At 43.3% G+C, this 16,380-nt stretch overlaps 1 protein-coding gene across 1 annotated transcript; it reads left to right on the plus strand.

Annotated features, from left to right (window-relative positions):
* The first annotated feature begins 2,820 nt into the window (after positions 1-2,820).
* ATP6V1G1 (ATPase H+ transporting V1 subunit G1) lies at positions 2,821-8,103 on the plus strand. The gene is made up of 3 exons (XM_049895698.1): positions 2,821-2,988; positions 6,206-6,306; positions 7,496-8,103. Exons 1-3 carry the CDS (start codon positions 2,907-2,909, stop codon positions 7,667-7,669), a joined length of 357 nt encoding a protein of 118 aa, XP_049751655.1. The 5' UTR covers positions 2,821-2,906; the 3' UTR covers positions 7,670-8,103.
* The last annotated feature ends 8,277 nt before the right edge of the window (positions 8,104-16,380 follow it).

The raw sequence follows: 16,380 nt of genomic DNA on the forward strand, positions 1-16,380 counted from the left end.
CTGCAGAAGAGCACAGTGGGTCAGAGGTTCCACTGGCGGCCCTAGCTCGGTTCAAATACCTGGGCTGGCACTTAACCCTTTTGTTACCATTGGTACGACCATGGATTTCGATTCCTACTGACCCTATAGGACAGAGTAGAACTGCCCCCCAGGGTTTCTAAGACTGGTGGATTCCAACTGCTGACCTTTTGGTTATCAGGCAAGGTCTTTACTACTGCACAGCTAGGGCTCCATAATGGTACACCAACCATTTTTTATGCCTCTGAGCCTCCTACATAGCGTGTTATTCCGGTTCTAAAGCATTTAGCCTCAAGGTGGGTCCTTTCTGAAGTGCATGAAGCTCAGCAAACCCCAGTTGATGCCTCACTGTTATGTAGGTTGAGCATTCCATTCATTGAGTGACGCTTCTTGGATATGTTAGTTTTGTAAACTTTTGCCTTTTTTTCCCTTTATTTCTGTTAGATAAGACTTGCGAGGATAATTATAGCTCTCCTGTGTGATAGGGAGCCCTGATGGGTTTGTTTTGGTTTTTCTGTGTCATATATAGAAAACCAAAGGTTCCCCCATGTAACCTAATGGAAAGGCCCCAGCAATAAATTATTACTATAGATTTCATAGGTATATTATCATAGCACAGATCAGTGATGCCAAGTGCCACTAGCCTCATTGGTGGATTATATTAAATTTAGACACACTCATTTAGTAAGCATACATTCCAAGGCTAAAAGCACATGCCATTAAAAAAAAATAGTAACAAAAATTTGGTAACTAAAGGGTGACTGTGGGGAAGTTATTTAACCTGTCTGAGCTTTAGGTTGGTCATTATAAAATGGTACTAATTAAATTATTAAAATGGGAGTTGCTGTGAGGATTAAGTCAAGTTTAGCACAGAGCCTGTCCTATTGTAAACTCAACCATTTCTTTCCTACCTCCCTGTACATGCCAAGTTGCCTTCACCCCCTGCCTTAGTCATCTAATGCTGCTATAAGAGAAATACCACAAGTCGATGGCTTGAACAAAGAGAAATTTATTCTCTCACTGTCTAGTAGACTACAAGTCCAAATTCAGGGTCACCTCCAGGAGAAGGCTTTCCCTATTGGCCCTGGAGAAAGGTCTTTGTCATCAGTCTTCCCTTGGTCTGGGAGCATCTCAGCATAGGAACCTCAGGTCCAAAGGACATGCTCTGCTCTCAGAGCTGCTCTCTTGGTGGTATGAAGTTCCTAACTCTCTACTTGCTTCCCTTTCCTTTTATCTCTTGAGAGATAAAAGGTGGTACAGGCCACACTCCAGGGAAACTCCCTTTACACTGGCTTAGGGATGTGGCCTGAGCAAGGGTGTTACATCCCACCCTAATCCTTTTTAATCACAGGCAGAGATTATGATTTATAACACATGGGAAAATCATAAAATGGAAGACAACCACACATGGCCTAACCAAGCTGGTGCATATTTTGGGGGGACAGAGTTCAATCCATTACACCCTCAGCTCCACATATGTTGGTCTTTTTCCCCTAATTATTTCCCTCTCATCTTCCCAGACTGTTTTTTCTGTGTAGCTTTTCATTCTCCAGATCTCAGTTTAAATGCCACTTCCTTGAGAGAGCCTCTCTGGATACCTGCACATGCTTCACTCTTTTATTCCTTCTTAAAACAGCCTGCATTTTTTTTTTTTCTTTGTAATTTTATCAGTCTGCAATGTTCTATTTATTTTAGTGAGTCCAAACTGTGTGCACCATGAGGGACTTTTTCTCTTTTTAAAAATTGTGGTAAACATGTATGCGCCATTTCAACATTTTTCACATGTACAATTCAGTGACACAGTATTCATCATGCTGTCCAACCATCACTATTGTCCGTTTCCCAATTTTTCTGTCACCCTTAACAGGGTGACGGAAAGAGCTGGACTGCCAACCAGAAGGTCTGCGGTTGGAATCCACCAGCCCCTCCTTGGAAGCCCCATGGGGCAGTTCTATGCCCAACAGGGCCGTTATGAGTCAGAATCAACTCAACACCAAGTCTTCTAAGCGATGAGGGACCTCTTCTTGCTCTCTGATGTATCCTCACCACCAACATGGGCTACAATCGTAGAAGGCATTCATTAAATATTTATGGAAAATAGTCTTTTCCTTGTAAAGATAAACCTCAGTCCAAAGCGGTTAAGCGACAGCAAATCATGGCCTACCTGAAGTCAAGTCTCTCTACTCCTGGTTCAGAACTCCAGCCATGGCGCCTGCCGAGCATTTTCCTAACCTATCCTGTAATGTACTTTGGGTAAAGAAAAGTTACAGAAAGAGAAGGAAAGCAGTGCAAAGTAGCAGAAAGAGATTTGGCTTGGCTCCTCCTCTCCAGAGTTTAATGTGGACTTTTTGTAAATTCAGACCCTAGGGGAGCACTGGTGAGGAGCTGACTGCTAAACAAAAGGCTGTCAGTTCAAATCTTACAGCCACTCCTTGGAACCCACATAGGACAGTTCTATTCTGTCCTATAGGGTCGCTATGAGTTGGAATGGACTCTATAGCTCTGGGTTATAGGTTATGTTGTAAAATAAGCAATTATGGCAATAACCACCCGGCTGGAGGGGTGGAAGGGCCACGCCAACCAAACAACAAACCATAAAAGCGATTTGAAACGGCAGAAGTACTGTGAAGCCGGAAAAGGGCCAAGACGGACGCTGCGCAGGCGCAGTCCAGGCCCTCCGCTCTTGCCTTCTCCGCCCCGCCCCATCGCTCCGGAGTCACAAGACGCCAAGCGTCCTCAGGTGACGCGGCGCCGCGGGGGTCACGTGACGGCGGGGCGTGGCGCAGGCTCAGGGCGCAGCCGCAGATAATGAGCCTCTGGTCAGCTGACCCGCGCGGACCGTCGAGCTGATTTAGGCGGGTCGGCTGGGCCGCAGGGTCTCCGTCGCCATGGCCAGTCAGTCGCAAGGCATTCAGCAGCTGCTGCAGGCGGAGAAGCGCGCCGCGGAGAAGGTGTCCGAGGCCCGCAAGCGTGAGTTTCCGTCCCGGGAGGCGAGGCGAGGCGAGGCGTGGCGCGTGCCTAGGGGACGTAGTGGGCCGCGGGAGGTGGCGGTGGATGAGACCTGAAGGCCTGCGGGGTGTGGGGCTCAATCTTGTCGCTTTCAAAGCTGTTTGCGGCCGAGGCTCCCGAAGGCCTGTGGGTCGACTGGAAGCCGCCATGCGGGCTAGGAGACCGGGCGTGAAGACAGTAATGGCTCACTAGCTTCCTTCTTGGGGTTTGGGAAGCCTGTGAAGTGGGCAGTTCAAAACGGAACTGGTTTTTCCTGGTCCCACCTGGTCCCACGGGCTTCTCCGCCTCAGCGAAGGGAGCCATCAGCCACACAGCTGCACAGTCTGAAAGCCTGACTCCTTTTCACTTCTCTCTCATTCGCCAGGTTTAGTCATTTCACCCCCCCACCCTCACCCACCAGCGTTTTAGTCTAGGACATCAACTTGTCTCAGGCTCCAGGAGCAGCTTAACTCGTTAATTCCGTACTAAATTTTCTTTTTTTAAATGTGTTTGATACGTGCCAAGGATAGTGCCCGATGCATGTGTGATCTCCACTCTCCTGGTATTTGAAGTCCCAGTGAAGGAAGCAAGCAGAAGGAAACGCTGCCGGCCCTGTGCCATCCTCACAGTCCTTGCTGTTGGAGCCCATTGTCGCAGCCACTGTGTCAGTCCATACCACTGAGGGGTCTTCCTCTTTTTCACTGATTCTCTGTCTACCGAGCATGATGTCTTTCCGGATAAAAAACAAATTTGAGGTTTCTTAAAAAAATTTTTTTTTTTTTTAGAACGTCAAAAATTACAAGTCAGGGAACATAATTTAAAAAATTTTAAATCTGGGGATGGGAAGAAGTCTTTTCTTATTCTGGTGACTGAAAAGTTCAGTTATTTCAGAGTTACCTTGATACAGTAAGTCCGGTCGTTCTTTTGATATAGTATTTACAGAATGACTTTTCAGAAGTCCTGTGATGATCAGAAACAAAAGTTGTATCTGTTGGGAAGGACGTGAGAGTATTTGGGGGATGTGCAAGACCTAGTGCTGGGAAAGAATTAGTTGGAGCACCGTGGAGGTGGGAGTCATGTTTTACACATTTCTGTGTCTCATCAAGCTTGGCACACGGCCTTAAAGATCACAAGTGGCAATTACATATTAACTGAAAGAATGGACTTGTTTTAAAGGAGTAAGTTTATGGCTAATATACATCTCAGAGTTTGCAATAATTAGGAACAGAAGTATTCAGTAGAGCTCCAAATTAGCAAAAACTGGAAATATTGCCTTTCTTGATCTATAATTGTGGCTGACTTGAAAGCCCAGTTAAGAAATGGGAAGAGGCGGTGTGTGACATGGTAAAATGGTCCAATCCAATTTTTTTCATGAAATGACTGCTTTGGACCTTAAAAGTTAAAAAAAAAAAGGGGGGGGGGTTGTGTTATGGTTTATTTATTTGGAGTGAAACTAAGCCCTGGCTCCCATACTTAAGGCCCAAGACAAATGAGATTTAAAAGAAGGGTAATTTTCAGTTCAAATCTTTATTTTTTGGTTGTTGTTTAAGCTTATCAGGATTGAACTCAAGATAACTTGCTGAAAGGCAGAAGAATGGTATTATCTTGAGTAATTAATTCAGGGAGCTGTGAGAGTTGGGGGTGATCCGGAAAGTGGTATTGTGAAATTACGTGGAGCTGCATAGGTCAGAATTGACTCGATGGCAACAGGTTTGGTTTTTTTTTTTTGGCTGCCTAATATTCTGGTCATAAATGTTGTTTGTAGATTGTTGGTTTGGGAAAACCTTTGGTGTTGAATGTAGCCCAGTATAGCTGATGGGGAAGATAGCATTTGGGGCTGGGGTTGAGGTGGGCTGTTGGAAGACAGTAGGCCCTAATAACAATGGTGTAAATATAGAATTGCAGAAATAGCCCTTTAAGCGGTGCTTAAAAATCAAAAACAACACCCATTGCTGTCAAGTTGATTCCGACTCAGCGACCCTATGGGACAGAGTGGAACTGCCCCCCGTAGGTTTCCAAGGAGTGGCTGGTGTATGGAACGGCCGACCTTTTGGTTAGCAGCTGAACGATGGTGATTGTTTCAGCCTAGCCTCATGGAGTGTTGATATCATTAGGGTCATCGCTGGTCCAAAATCCTGTTAATCAGGAGGTGGAAGGTGAAATTCAATTTCATTCCTCTAAACGGGCCGAGTAAGCTTTGGGCAATTGATATACAGTGATGTATAACAAAATCTAGTTTTAGATGTGGATGGCTTTTGCTCTGAATTAAATAAATGCTCAGATTGATCATCTAGGACGCTTCTTTTTTTTTCCATTTAGGTATTTGAGAAGTTTGATTAATGAGCAGAGAGTCGAAGCATAGAGTATGTGTTGGTTGGTCTTGTGGGCTGTTTTCACACAGGCTGCTAAAACCTAGAGAATTTTTCCAGCTGTATGTTAAAATACTCTCTTCTGGAGTAGTTGGACAATTTGACGAATGTAATCGGTGTCACTGAATTGTATATGTAGAAGTCGTTGAGAAGATGTATGTTTTCTTATGTATATTTTTACCACAGTTAATAAAACTTCTAGAAATCGGCACACTCCTGTCTATCCTCATTTCTCTCAGACGCTTGTGTAGTCTTACTAGCCAGTGTTCCCCTTTCAGCATTCCTTCTCAGTCACCGCCTTCATTACTTACTTCCTTGTGACAGATATGGTTTAGTTTCCAATATTACATCATCTGCTCCATTAGTTACATTTTAGGTTGATATCCCTTGGGAGCAAATTAGTCTCCTTGCTAAGTTTCTAAGCAGAGCTCCAAGTGTAATCAGCAGCATACTTAGGTGTTTGCTTTCTTGGGAGGAGGAAGAGTTCCCCAGATGGCTCATGTCACCCATTGTATGTTGGTTCTTGGTAGCTGAGACTGTGAGAATATTCTGACATAGTCTAAAAATGTTTTCCTTTCTATCTGACCTATAGTTAATGGAAGGCATTCCTTTTATCTAGTCACTTCCTAGTTAAGTAAAGTCTGTAGGAGGCATGAACCTGTGAGCTTTGAATTTCCTCTCTCCCGCTTTCCCATACCCTCCTCTTGGGACTGTGTCTTAAAACTTTTTTCTTTAGTTACTGTTAAAAAAAACTTACCATCCCAGTCTCTGCTTGCTTCTCTATTTGTCATTTAGGCACTTGCTGATGTTGTTCTTTCCTTTGCAACCAGGAAAGAACCGGCGGCTGAAGCAGGCCAAAGAAGAAGCTCAGGCTGAAATTGAACAGTACCGCCTGCAGAGGGAGAAAGAGTTCAAGGCCAAGGAAGCTGCCGTGAGCCCCCATTTATTTTCATTACTGCATTAGTTTCTGGAAGTTCCGCTTTCCCCCGGCATTCAAGATAGCCAACATAGCTGAAAGAGTCTGATAGAATTTATTATTATTCTGTATTTTATGGGCTGCTCAGGCTCAGTTTCTTTTCATCATGATCAGTTAAAAACATTGAATCCTAGTCTTCATTTATTCAGTTGTTTAACGGATACCTATTGAGCAGTTCACTTGTGCCAGGTACTGGCCTGGGTGCTGGTGAACCACCTGTGAATGGAAAGAGACATGGATCCTATGCTCATAGACCTTATAGTCTGGTGGTCAGGGAAATGCAGCTTTTAAAATGTAAGTCATGCATTTTAAAATTTGAAAAGTGCTGTGAAGGTCATAACAGAAATGAAATGGAACCACACTTTAGTGTAATATACATACAGAGGGATTTATCAATAATATGTCATGCATACAATAAAAAGAGATCACAGAAGCAGGGAAAGAATGAAGAAGGGATTCACACAGAAAAACTATCAGAACTCTTGGATGCAAGTAACAGAAAACAATCAAAACTGTTTCAAGCAAAATAGAATTTATTGGCCTTTGTAATTAAAAACCCAGGTGAAAGGTTTTTACCTTGATCCAAGAGCTTAAATAATGTTCTGAGGACCCTATTTCTATCTCTCAATTCTGCCTTTTGTGTTGTGGGCTTCACTGTCAGTCTCAAGGCTTATGTTGTGGTCTCCAGTAGTTCCAGGCATATATCCTCCCAGGTTCAAGTCCAGTGATTAAAGAAGGTACATGGTTCGCAGTTAACAGTGTAGATTTCACTCATCTTTGCATTGGGTGGTTAAAGTGCTATTAAGACTTCAGTGTTTCTCTGGCTGTTGAATTGGGAGCTGATTGGTGCTGTAAATTGTTAAGACTGCCCTCAAAACAATGAGGAAACACTGTTGTGTAAAGGCAGCCTTCTCCTCAGTTTTACACTGTGCACTGCAGTCGCTTTTAGAGACAGTGTTGCACTGTCTGGTTGCAAGGTTGGCCACCAAAGTGATTGGATCAGCTGATGCTCTCATTAATCCTGGGAATACCTGGCTTCCTCCACATGCCCTTCAGTCAGGAGATTCCATTGCTTGGTAAATGTTGCTCCTGGCTGCTCAGCACCGTCCTGACATTCCCCCTATGTCGTTGCTCCCAACTCCAGGCTCTGGGGTCCCATGGCAGTTGCAGCAGTGAAGTGGAGAAGGAGACCCAGGAGAAGATGACTATTCTCCAGACCTACTTCCTGCAGAACAGGGATGAAGTCCTGGATAACCTCTTGACCTTTGTCTGTGACATCCGCCCAGAAATCCATGAAAACTACCGCATAAATGGATAAAGAAAAAGGAAACACCTGTTCCATGGATTGGCATTTTAGATGGCTCCCTCTCATGGAATAAGAAGCTTTAGCAAAGCTAGAGTTATGTTCTTGTGAAAAGGCATTAAATTATTTCTGTGTATTATAAGTAGCTAGCTTTACTTTTTAGAGAGTAGCAAACCTAGTACTTTGTACAAACTTAGAGTTTATCCAAAGATTTCATCTTTTTTATCTCATTTCATATAAATTTAATGGGTATACACTGCGTTTTCCTATGCTTCTTAGCTGAAGCAACATATATAGCTATGTGACTTTTGTTTCTTAGATATCTAGTACAAAAAACAATTCTTTGAAGAAAGAAAGGGGTTAAATATTTCATTCCCCTAAAGCTTTCTTGAAGGTCAGGGGCTTTATCAATGAAAAAGTAGTAAATAGCTTTTTTGTAACTTGTGTAACAGTAGCCAGCCTTAAAATAATCCTTTCTGTTTAAGGGGTAGAACAATGAACACTAGTGTAGTTGTTTGGGCTGCTTTTAGTTTCTCTTAATAGAAATTACTAGATAATAGAATCCAAGTCTTGTCACTTGTAATTACTTAATGTACTGGTAATCACTTAAAAGTAAAGATTCTTTGGAATGCATTGTTTCCCTCTGATGTATCTTTTTTGATAATGCAAAGTACACTTTGACCCAGATATCCAGCAGAATTGCACGTGCATCACATACACACATTCATAATAGAAAATATTCATGATAGATAATCTTAGTAGGAAGGAAGTTGATTGTGACTTAACCCAGCAGCCTTTTTAAAAAACAGCAAACAACTAGTGAGTCTGTAGTTGTCTTTTCTCTAGAACACCCTGTACTGGAGCAGCCGTGGGCTGTCGAGCACAGTTCCTTTTTAGTGGACTAAATGATGTATATGATACCTGTAGTAACTTCACACTAGTGTTTACGTTAAATGCCAGGTGACCATCTAGTAGCCAAGTTTCTTTGGCTGCAAAATAATTTCTGGTAGGTAGAAGCAGTTGAAAGAGAACGTTATGGAATTTCCTCGCTTGTTCTGAAATAGTATGAGAATTGGATGGCCTTTAAAAAATCTATTTTATGCAACAGGATGGGTTGATCTCAGGTCACTTCCATTTCTAGTTATTGTTCATTTCTTTGTTCCTCTTTATAGTAGAACTACTCGGAAGAATTTTCTGTACTAGCTGTCTGCCATCTTTTACTCTCAAAACCACTCTAATTAGGCTTGCCACTCCTTTGAAACTGCTTGTTCTGGTCAGCAGTGAAGCCCAAGTTGATAAATCCTGTTTGACTCTTCATTATTCTTTGACAGGGTTGACCATTCCTTCCTTGAACCACTTCTGTAACTTCCATTATGCAGTGGTGTGCTACCTTGCTTCTTAGTCTCTTGCTGATTCCTCATTTTTTCTTGGGCTTCTCTACATTTCATGGCTTTAAATACAATTTATACTGAATACTCCCAAATTTATATCTCTAACCTCCCTCTCCTGAGCTAGATTCATATCACATTGCTTATTTGATATTTTGACTTGGATGTCTAGTAAACATCTTCAGCTTACCATGTCCCTAACTATATACAGGTAAGACTTCACTCTTGTTGCTAAATACAGCTACTCTTAGCCTCTACTTTTCTGCAAAAAACAGATTTCCCAACCGTGAAAATGATGAATCATGAAAAACACCTGTATTTACTGCTTTAGACCCATTACCTTTAGCCTGGTTGCCACCAGTATTTGTATCCTGGATTAATAGGGTTGTATTTATTTACATAACTTTGACTCTTCCAGCCAAGCAGCTGGAGGTTGCTGAAGTCGCAGAAGCCAACATAGGAGTATTTCGAAAGGGGAGTGATCAGTGGTCAGTTGAGAGGCCGAGATAAGATCTGGAAAGTGCCCACTGGGTTAACAATAGCCAGGTGACCTGGGAGAGAGGAGCCTAAAGAATTGTGGTGGAGAGTGAGTATAAAGTGAGGAAGTAAAGAGATGCAGTAGTGGTTGGTGGGAGGAGGTGGTAACAGGGTTTAAATGCTGAGGGGGAAGGGAGTAGAGAGGAAGAGGAGTGTTCCAGGCAAAGGTTTCTCTGGGTGGGGCAGGATCCAGGGCACTGGTGGAGGGATTAACTCTGCAGTCCTCGACCCTAATTGTTCCCAGGGAATTGTGAAGATAGTTGGTGCTCAGGCCCCCCCTGGACCAGTTGATTCAGCCTTGGGGTGGGGCCAGGACTATGTTGTTTTTAAATTGCCCTGGGAATACTAAAAAAAACGGGAGAGAAAATGTTTAATTTTGGCAGAACTTGAGAAATTTGCATTTGTGTTTTAAGAGGGCGCTGGTGATTCAGTGGTAGAGTTCTTACCTTCCATGCTGGAGACCCAGGTTCCTTTCCTGGTCAGGGCATCTGCTGTGCAGCCACCACCCTTCTGTCAGTGGAAGTTTGCACTTTGTTAACGCTGAAGAGGTTTGTTTCAATGGAGCTTCTAGGCTAAAACTAGGAAGAAAGACACGGTGATCTACACATAAAAATCGGTTATTGAAAACCCTGTAGAGCACAGGATAGAATGTTGTTGCTGTCAAGCCTATTCTGACTCATGGTGACCCTGTGCGTGGGGAGTAGAAACTGCTCCAGAGGGGTTTTCAAGGCTGTGACCTTCCAGAAGCAGATCATCAGTCCTGCCTTCCGAGACATCTCTGTGGATTCCAACCACCAACCTTTCAGCTAGTAGTTGAGTGCTTAACCATTTGCGCCACATGGAGACTCCTCAGGATGGGATGTTGGGTGCTGTCGACTCAGTTCTGACTCAGACCCTGAAATCTCAGTTGCTTAATATAACAGGTTTGTTTCTTGCACAGTGCCATACAAGTTCAGCGACTTTCCAGGGCAGCTGTCTTCCATGCATTGGGTCAATGATTCAGATTACTTCCACCTCAGCCCATGACTTCCACAATTGTAGAGGCAAACCTGCTCCAATTCTTAAACGCTTCATGACTTGTTCTCAGCCCAGTGGCCAGCCTGGGGCCATGACCAACCTACCTGCAAGGGAGACTAAGAAGGAGATTCCCTGAGTATTCACGGAGCATAAAATGTCTGCTACAATTGTTAGCAGTAGCTTATACATGGCATGTAGTGTTTTAAGAACTTTTAACTAATCCTCATAGGCAAAACCCTGGTGGTGTAGTGGTTAAGAGTTTGGCTGCTAACTAAATGATCAGCAGTTCAAATCCACCAGGCGCTCCTTGAAACTCTATGGGGCAGTTCTACCCTGTCCCATAGGGTTGCTATGAGTCAGAATTGATGGCAACAGGTTTTGTTTTTTTTAATCCTCATAGCAACTCTCACAAGATGAGGCACAGAGAGGTTAGGAACCAGCCCAAGGATGCACAGTGATAGAGCCAAGATTTGGAAACTGTCAATCTGGCTTTAGCATCTGTTGATGAACCAGTGTGCGTACGTTAAGCTCATACTGAGTTTCATAGTGTATCTCACCCATATGATTCTTTTTTCCTTAGAAACAAAACAAAATAGTTGCCGTAAGCCAAATGACTTGTGGTGACCCCATATCTCTCCCAAGCCCTAGGCTGATGCTGTTCACTTGCCCTCTGAGCAATTTCCCATCCTGTGGACCTGATGTCTAGGGAGAAGGATGTCCCTAATATTGCCTATAGCCAGTATGGAAACTCTGACCATTCTGTTTGGTGCCACAGCTCAGATCTACTCAAGCTTTCCCTGACATAAGGCATAAAATAAAGTAAGGCAGACCCCCTGTGTAACATCTTATACAAAGTCCTTGAAGAATTACCACTTCATGGATGGATGGCAAAAAAATTGAAGCTCTGAAAGGTGAAATAACTTAGCAGAGGCTACACATGGAATCTCTGCATGTTTCTTTAGCGAGGGTCATGTAACGTCTAGCCAGAGTCCTTGGGTGGTATAAACATTTCATGTGTTCACCCGGTAACTGAAAGGCTGGCGGTTTGGCTCCACCCAGGGGTTGCCTCATTCATCTCGTTTTCAGTTGTGCCACATCAGCAAATGAAGGTCCTGAAAGCTTGACTCCATTCATGTCATTAAAATCAACCCTATTTGAGGAGGCAGCCCTTCCCCAGTCGTCTTTTGAGTGCCTTCCAACTTGAGGGGCTCATCTTCTGGCACTATTTCAGACAATGTTCCACTGCTTTTCATAAGGTTTTCACTGGCTAACTCTTTTCGGAATTTGACTGCCAGGTCCTTCTTCCTAGTCTGTCTTAGTCTAGAAGCCTAGCTGAAAACTGTCTGCCATGGGTGACCCTGCTGGTATTTGAATACCAGTGGCATAGCTTCCAGCATCACAGCAACATGCAAGCCCCCAAAGTGCCACAAAGTGACAGACATGTGGACAGAGTCACTATACCAAAAAGAATTGGTTGACGTTCAGTCATTTCAGGAGGTAGCATATGATCGGGAACCGATGGTATGGAAGGAAGAGATCCAAGCTGCACTAAAGACACTGGCGAAAACAAGGCTTCAGGAATTGATGGAGTACCAATTGAGATGTTCCAGCAAACGAGTGCAGCACTGGAAGTGCTCATTTGTCTATGCCAAGAAATTTGGAGGAGAGCTACCTGGCCAACCAACTGGAAGAGATTCATATTTATGCCTATTCCAAAGAAAGGTGACCAAACGGAATGCAAAATTTATCAAACAATATCATTAATATCACACACAAGTAAAATTTTGCTGCAGATTATTCAAAAGTAGCTGCAGTAGTACATTGACAGGAAACTCAGAAATTCAAGCCAGATTCAAAAGAGGACGTGGAACCAGAGATATCATTGCTGATGTCAGATGGGTCCTGGCTGAAAGCAGAGATACCAAAAAGAGTTTTACCTGTGTTTTATTGACTATGCAAAGGCGTTCAACTGTGTGGATCATAACAAATTATGGATAACATTGCAAAGGGTGGGAATTCCAGAACAGTTAATTGTGCTCATGAGGAACCTGTACGTAGATCAAGAGGCAGTCGTTTGAACAGAACAAGGGAATTCTGTGTGGTTCAAAGTCAAGAAATGTGTGCATCAGGGTTGTGTTCTTTCTTCATACTTACTCAATCTGTAGGCTAAACAAAGAATCCAAGAAGCTGGACAAATTGAAAACCGTGACATCAGGATTGGAGGAAGACTCATTAACAACCTGTGTTATACAGATGACACAACCTTGCTTGCTGAAAGTGAAGAGGAGGCTTGAAGCACTTAACTGATGAAGATCAAAGACCACAGCCTTCAGTATGGATTACACTTCAACACAGAGAAAAGAAAAATCCTCAGAAATGGACCAATAAACAACATCATGATAAAAGGTAAAAATATTGAAGCTGTCAAGGATTTCATTTTACTTGGATCCACAATCAAGACCCATGGAACCAGCAGTCAAGAAATCAAATGACACATTGCATCGGGCAAATCTGCTGCACAAGATCTCTTTAAAGTGCTAAATAGCAAAGATGTCACCTTGAAGACTAAGATGCATCTGACCTAAGTCATGGTGTTTTCAATCCCCTCATATGCGTGGGAAAGCTGGACAATAAGGAAGACTGAAGAAGAATTGATGCCTTTGAATTGTGGTGTTGGAAAAGAATATTGAATATACCACGGACTGCCAAAAGAATGAACAAATCTGTCTTGGAAGAAGTACAACCAGGATGCTCCTAAGAAGCAAGGATGGCGAGACTACATCTCACATACTTTGGACATGTTATCAGGAGGGACAGTCCCTGGAGAAGGACACCATGCTTGGTAAAGTAGAGGGTCAGTGAAAAAGAGGAAGATTCTCAATGAGATGAACTAACATAGTGCTGTAACAATGGGCTCATGCATAGCAATGGATGTGAGGAGGATGCAGGACTGGGCAGTGTTTCGTTTTATTGTACTTACAGGGTTGCTACGAGCTGGAACTGGCTCAACAGCACCTAACAACAACAACGAAGGTTGCCTCAGATAAAAGGCCTGGTGATCTACTTCCAGAAAATCAGCCAGTGAAAACCATATAGAGCACAGTTCTACTTTGACAAACATGGGGTTGCCATGAGTTGGAGGTAACTCCAAGGCAGCTGGTCTGTAACTTTTAGCAAGACAAGTCTATGATGTGCTAGGAACCTATCATGTATATGAACATACAACAGCCCACGGGGATAAGCACTGTGATTCCAGTTCTATGGATGAGAAAGCTGAGGCTTTGAATGTTCAAGGTCACAGAGCAAGAAAGTGACAGAGCCGGAATCAAGCCAGATCACCCCACAGGCTGCCTCTGAAAAGCTGCTATCCTCTGCCTTCAGGCTTTGGCAGAGGATGTTGGTGGGCGGGGTAGTCAGCCTTGTGTAACCCTGGTAAAGCTTCTGGGTCACAGTGAGCGACATCTGTAACTCACATTCTGCATTTGGCACATTTGGCCTTTCTTCCACGTTGAGAAGAGCGATAGTACCAAAAGTAAATGAAAGCCCTGCAGCGGAAAGGACATGCCCTGATGAGTCCTGCTGCCCCTCCATTTTTCACCTCTTTTATTTTCTCTCTCCTGCAGGGACAGTCTGGCAGATCTCAGTGTTTTTCGCCTGTCAATTCATCTCGCATCACTTCAGTGGCTCTGAAATTACTGAAAAAGCTTCTGCACAAGCAGGCAGTTTGAGTTTTGTTTTGGCTCTTTTTTTTTTTAATTTCTTCCTGTGCAAGTAGGCAGGTCTTAAGAGGCAGGCTAGGTGCATTCTTGTCTTTATTGAAAGATCAGATTCTTTTCTTTATTGAGAGATCTGGCAGGTGGTTCGGGGAGAAGAAGCTGCCAGGTCAGCTGCATTCTTGTCTTTATTGAAAGATCAGATTCTTTTCTTTATTGAGAGATCTGGCGGGTGGTTCAGGGAGAAGAAGCTGCCAGGTCATCATGTCAACATCTATCTTCCCTGACTTAAAAAACTTGAAGTGACACTGACTGGCTCCTGGGTCAAGTTTGAACTCAAGGCCATAGCTCACTGTGTTTAGAGGGATGACTGATGAGAACGAGTGGGCTTGGAGAGTCAGGGGGAAGACAACACTTTTCTTCCTCCTACCGTACAATAACTTAAAAAGGGAGAAGTGGCAGTATTCCAGAACAGATCGCAACAGTTGAAGATGAGATTAGGAGGGGAGCTAGGCTGGTTGCTCCGAGAGCATGATTGGATTGTCTACTATTGTATTATGAGGTTTTAAAGGGGAAAAGACCGGACTGTACAACTCTCTGGTTAAAGGACCAATTACCTTCAATTACTGCCCCCCCTCCCCAAACATAGGTTGAGTTCTTCCGCTTCCAGAAGCTATTCCCTCTGTACCTGTCCTGTAGCCTTGTACCTAGTGTGGAATCCCTGAGGTCCTCCAGGGGATTGTTTGCCTTCCTGACAGGAATTCAGAGTTCTTGTTTTTTTTCTGGTTTTGACCCAGTTTCCTGACAAACAACATGTGATTTGTTTTAATCCCAGTACACCTCCTGACAAGGACAGCAGTGTGTTCAGTTCCCAACGTTCATACAGTGTTAGCCTATGTTGCGTATATGCTATAGTGGTGTTATCACTTGGTGGATATAACTTCTTAGAATTGAAATAGATGTAATGGAACATTCTGTGGAACATGTTTTTGGAAAATAATTTTTAAAAAACAGCTCACAATTTATAAAACATCAATTAAAATCCAGGAATAATTCAAGGTGATTGATATACATAATCTAATTCTCCCACCATCTCTCTGACATAGGTGTTCTTTTTCTATCTGACAAATTAGGAAACAAAGGCTCTGAGAGATAAAGTCACTTGCCCAAGGTCACAGACCTAATTAGTGACAAAGCCTGGATTTGAACCCAGGTCTGTCTGACTTCCCAGTCTGAATTGCTGTATGATTTAGTTCAGTTTGTTTAGGCCGTGGGAATGTTTCAAGCAGTATGTTTCTAAGAGTTTAGTAAGTCAGTGAATCTAAAATTGGCTGGCCAGTTCCAAAATCCAAGATCTAATTTAAAAAAAAAATTTTTTTTTGTTGTTGTGCTTTAGGTGAAAGTTTACAGGGCAAATTAGTTATCCATTTGATAGTTTATACACAAAGTGTTTCATCACCTTGGTTTTTTTCGCTACAATGAATGCGTGAGCACTCTCCCCATTTCCGCCCTGGGTTCTCCATTTTCTTTCGTCCTGATTTTCTACCCCTTCCTGCCATCTCATCTTTGCTTTTGGGCAGGTAATGAATGCCCTTTTAATCTGGTATAATTGGCTGTTCTAAGGAGTACCTCTCGGGTGTTATTGTTTATTTTATGTGCTTGTCTGTTGTCTGGCTGGGAGGTAGGCTCTGGGAATGGCTTCATTTCCAGGTCAGAAGGGTGTCTTCGGGCCATCATCTCGGGGTTGCTCCAGTCTCTGTCAGACCTGCAAGTCTGGTCTTTTTTGTGAATTTGATATTTTGTTCTACAATTTTCTCCTGCTCTGTCCAGGACCCTCTGTTGTGATCCAGTCAGAGCAGTTGGTAATGGTAGCTGGGCACCACCTAGTTTTTACGGTCTGGGGGTCATGTAGTCTGTGGGTCATGTGGTCCATTATTCCTTTGTACCAATTGCTCCCTTGGGTCTTTGGTGTCCTTAACATTCCCTCACTTCAGACAGGGAGAGACCAATAGTTGTATCTTACATGGCCACTCAGAAGCTTTTGAGACCCCAGATGCTACTCACGAAAGTA

This window comes from Elephas maximus, chromosome 9 (assembly GCF_024166365.1).
Source record: "Elephas maximus indicus isolate mEleMax1 chromosome 9, mEleMax1 primary haplotype, whole genome shotgun sequence".
Taxonomy (NCBI): domain Eukaryota; kingdom Metazoa; phylum Chordata; class Mammalia; order Proboscidea; family Elephantidae; genus Elephas; species Elephas maximus.